We start from the raw sequence: 4,519 nt of genomic DNA on the forward strand, positions 1-4,519 counted from the left end.
CCAGACACCCCACAGCTCAGGGCAGGGAGGGGCCGAGCGCTGCCGTACCATGATCTCCATGGAGCTCCAGCGCGATGTGCCCCAGTACATTGCCATGCCCTGGTTGATGACGTGGGTCATGGCCCGCACCGTCTCTGTGGCGACAGAAGGGGGAGACGTGGGTGGGCGAGCTGGGGCTCAGGCTCGGCCTGGGGAACTTTCTGCAGACACAGGCAGGATGCCGGGAGGAGGAGGGAGGGCTGCAAAGATGTCTTGCAAGCAGTGTACTTCCTGGCTCTGAAGCTAGGGTGCGTGCAGGGGGGTTCCGGGAGGACAGAAAAGCCAAGAAGTTGGTCTTAAAAAGTCTCCCCAGTTAGTTACAAGCTGTACAGGATCTCGGGGAAAGTGGCTGCAGTAGACTGCGAGGCTCAGTGGCGGATGAGGTGGGACTCTGGACTCTAGCATGGGGGTCTCGAGTCTGGATTGGAACTCGGGTCTTGAGTCCGGGGTCACTCAGGAAGGAGCCCGTGAATGGGTTATGGCTCCAGTCAGATTGGCAGAAGGCACAGGAGGAAACATGGCTTTGCTTGCCTCTAGGGCATATTCCACATGCTCTTTGGAGCAGAAGGTGCAGAAGGAATGACGGGGCTGCAGGAGCCAAGGGCAGGGCACAGGACTGGGGCCCCTTGGGCCAGGACAGTCGGGTGCAGGCACAGAGAGCCTGGCTTGGGCCACGCCTCAGGCTCCGAGCAGCACCGGGCCAGTGACTCCCCAGGGCAAAGGCCGAGCAGGGCCATGGAGGTGTCCTGGGAGGGGGAAGCCCAGTGATGTGGGGGCCACTGAGACTCAAGAAGGTCTGTGCAGCAGAAAGTCTGCAGTCCTAGGTCTTCCCGGGCTGTGGGCTCTCAGGATGCCATGGCTTTAGTTTCCAAACTTCTGCCCTGGCCTTGCAGGGCACAGGCTGCCCCGGGGCCTCCACAGGGCCCACCCAGTGTTTGCAAGGCCACTACCCAGGCAGCATGGGAAAATGCAAGAAGTATTTCTAAGACAGTGGAGGGACATCACTCTGGGGAGTCCGAGACAGGAGAGCAGGCAGTCAGAAGAGGCCAGTTTGGTGTGACACCTCAGCCTCGGAACAGCACTGGGCACATGGGTGCCTTCCCCCGCAGGACCGCAGTGCTGGCTTCCCAGTGCCACTTCCCCCCAATCCTGGGTTCCTAAGCACTTTGTTGGCTAAGGCCTATCCTGGGTGGGACCCTGGGCGTCCTAAGGACTGGTGCTAAGGTGCCAGGGCTGCTGTATTGGTGGTCCTAGCGGGTGAGCCAAGACCCCAGGAAAACTACACCTCGGCTTCCAGCCCTGCCGTCCCCTCCCCTCCAAGGTCAGGAACTGGGACACCCAGGGGTCCCAGATGGGGGGATGTGGGAGGGGAGTCTGGACCTCCTGGGATCTTGCTGGGTCACCTGCTTTGACGCCACCATGTTAGACGTGAGGAGGAGGACAGGGCTTGCGGGGAGGGGTTCAGGGAGATCTAGAGGGCCCAGGAGCCTCCCCACGGAGCCAGCTCCTGGTGCAGCTGTCCTTGTCAGACTTAGAAACACTCTGAGCGCCTGTGACCAGGCAGCATGAACCCCCATCTCTCGAGCTAAGCTTTGGCCCACATGCCAGCAAGAGGGAGCCCAAGGACCAAGATGCCAGCTTGGCTCCCTCGCCCTCCCTCCTCTCCTGTCACCAAGATTCCGATCATGAAGCTGCACGATGCCCTGAGCATCTGCTTCCATGCTGTGTTGGGCCAGGGCCCCCAGGGGAGTGCCTGTGGGAGGCTGGCATCCTGAGGCAGGGCTCTGGGCACCCAGGGTCTGGGCAGAGGCAGCTGGAAGGGAACCCACTGCAAGAGCACGGGCACGCTGTCCATCTGCCAAGCATGATACCAGTGGCCCCAGAAATAGGGACATTTAAGGACAGCTGTCCTTCACCTCAATATTTAATGCCATTGGGCACAGCGAGGGTACCGTTTTTCCACCCGGTGCCCAAACCCAGGGCATCTCTGGTGCATCACAAATAATACATGGCAGGGGTCAGGTGGCAGTGCCAGGTGGCAGGCAGGAGCCCTTCTGGCAGGGAGCACTGCCCAGCTCCCAGGAGACCCAGGACTGGCCCTTGGGGTGTGCTTAAAGGGGGAGCGCAGGGACCAAGCAGCGGGAGGCTGCCAGGGGCCTGAGAATCCCACAGTGCAGGTGGAGGAGAGTGGCACCCCTGCTGTGGAGGTGAGAGCACAGGTGGCCCCGCCTGCCGAGGGGACAGGATGGCCCCAGAGCCATGGTGCTCATGAGAAGCCAGAGAGCAGGGGTGGGGCAGAGGCAGGGCTGTGCAGACGTGATCAGAGGAGGAGACACAGGGCTTCCAGGGTGCTGCCGCTCCAGGGTCCCTGGTGGGGGTGCCCCTTGTGGAACCTGCACTTCCCAGCCCTTCCCACCGCACACTCCAGGTCCGGCTAAGGGCCAGCTGCCGGGCGCTGCGGAGCCCAGCCATGCAGGCACGGGGACATGCACAGGAGCCGGGATGACGGCGAGGATGGGGCAGGGCTCCCACACTGCTTTGCTTTTCCTTCCCTCGCAAGAGAGCCTCACGGGGTCCCCAACCCCGACGCATTTTATGGAGAAGTTTGTCATCGGGGACACAGTCGTGTAAATAAAAACACTGTCCCATAAAATGCAGCTCTGACACAGACGTCAATAGCCGGCTGAGGGTACTGTGTACCTTCTATGACGAATGTCCTTGACTTGGAGGAACTAAATGGGTCCCCTGGTGATAAAAGAAAGATTTAAAGAGACCAGAGTTTATAGCTGTGGGAACAGGGGAGGCGTGGTGGGATGCAGGCCAGGACGGGTCGCACAAATCACTGCACAGAACTCTCGTTCTGTTCAAAAGAAAACATTGCGTGTACACACACACGTGCGGGGCATGTATACACACACAGAACGTCGAGAAAACAACTCAGATGCAACTTAATTTTCCAAGTCCCCGAAGCAGCAAAGCATAAACGAAGGATGGCGTAGCCGGTAGCTGGGGAGACTGGAGGGCGCAGGAGTGGAGAGAGGAAATAAAAGCCAAAGAAACCAAAGCTGCTGTGGGCCCACATCGAAGGGGATGCAGCAGGTGCGGCCATCATCCTACTGCCACTCTGTGTCCTACCCAGTGCCAGCTTCAGGGAGGAGGGGGCGCTCGTGTGGTTCTGATGCAGTCAGGGGTGGGCCGGGCACGGACAGGGAGCAGGGCCGGGACTGGCCTGGGGAGCCAGGGAAGGCCCCTCCTCCACCCATGGGACAGGGCCACCATGGGAGCGAGGGGCGGACCCCTGGTCACCCCGGCTGTGCCCGGCCCTTCTGGAGCACCTACCTTCCATGGGCGTGTTGGGGTCTGGGCGGTTGGCGAATACCACGTCCACATAGTCCAGCTGTAGCCGCTCTAGCGAGGCCTTCAGACCTGGAGGACCGGGAGGGACATCATGGCTGCCTACGCAGCCTTGCAAACACTTCTGGGGCCTCTTCAAGAGCACCTGGCTCGGGGAACGGGAGAGGAAGTGGGGGACCTGCTTTCCAGGAGGACGAGAGGATGGGGGGACCATAGGCCTGGAGGCCTCCGTGTGGCTCCTGGCCCCTAGTGGCCCATGTTGGATCAGGCAGAGGAGCAAGAGTACGGTATCTGCTCTCTCCCCCACCACACTGGTGGTATCTGATTCACACAAATCACCATGGAGTGTGTCCCAAGGCCTGATGCTGAGCCCGCAGCCTCTGGGGCCCCAAGGCTGCCGGATGCAGGTCTGAATGGAGAACGGACATTACAGTGCTTGGCAGAAACCAAGGCCACAGGTGCAAAGGCGGTGAGGGTGCAGGAAACCCCGCTGCCTGCTGAGACCTGGGCTGCCTGTGTCCAGCCCCAGTGCCGCCCATTCCGTGAGGGTCCCCTGGGCCCACCTGGGGGGAGAGGGTCGGAACTGAGCTCTGGGTGCCCAGCAGGGCATGGCCGGGGCTCTGGGCTCCCCGGTCTCCCTCCAGTGATCACCATCCTTCCTCACCTTCTATGATGTGCTTCCTGGAAAGGCCCCTCTCTGTCTCTGCTCTGAAAAACAGACCAACAGTGTTTGCGGGGAAATGTTCAGGAAGCAATGTTAGGTGAAAAAGCACAACAGCAAATGTGACGTGTGGCCTGGTTCTGCTCTGGGGGTGACAAGTGGAGGCCCAGGCTCAGGTGGAAGCAGGGACGCTGTCTCCACGCAGCCCCGGGACGAGGTCTGGTGGCTTGGATTTTCTTAAATGTGAGAATGAATCCTAACTTCTGTGAGATGCAGATCACCCAGCCCCTGGTAGAGCCAGAGGCCTGGAGGGTTTAGGGTAGTGTGCACAGCTCACAAATTTTCTGTTCTGTAGAATTTCTGTGCTGTTAACTTTGTAATCAGAAAAAAAAAGGGCTGGGGATTTAGTTCAGTGGCACCGTGCCTGCCTGGCAAACGTAAGGTCCTGAGTTCCAGCCCTGGTAC

General features: G+C 60.1%; 1 protein-coding gene across 12 annotated transcripts in view; it reads right to left on the minus strand.

Moving 5' to 3' along the window:
• Kcnab2 (potassium voltage-gated channel subfamily A regulatory beta subunit 2) overlaps positions 1 to 4,519 on the minus strand; it is a 71,575-nt gene that overhangs the window by 5,158 nt on the left and 61,898 nt on the right. For 8 of the 12 annotated variants that reach the window (XM_010627830.3, XM_019207981.2, XM_010627831.3 and 5 more), the window contains 4 exons: positions 4,058 to 4,101; positions 3,379 to 3,465; positions 2,740 to 2,784; positions 49 to 134 (listed from right to left, as the gene is read on the minus strand). In XM_010627830.3, coding sequence (XP_010626132.1) covers positions 49 to 134; positions 2,740 to 2,784; positions 3,379 to 3,465; positions 4,058 to 4,101 — 262 coding nt within the window. The remainder of the gene's footprint in view (positions 1 to 48; positions 135 to 2,739; positions 2,785 to 3,378; positions 3,466 to 4,057; positions 4,102 to 4,519) is intronic. The other 4 variants (XM_010627833.3, XM_010627832.3, XM_010627827.2 and 1 more) reach the window with 1 other exon arrangement.

The sequence above is a fragment of the Fukomys damarensis genome, unplaced genomic scaffold (assembly GCF_012274545.1).
Source record: "Fukomys damarensis isolate Sample0158 unplaced genomic scaffold, DMR_v1.0_HiC HiC_scaffold_23, whole genome shotgun sequence".
Taxonomy (NCBI): Eukaryota; Metazoa; Chordata; class Mammalia; order Rodentia; family Bathyergidae; genus Fukomys; species Fukomys damarensis.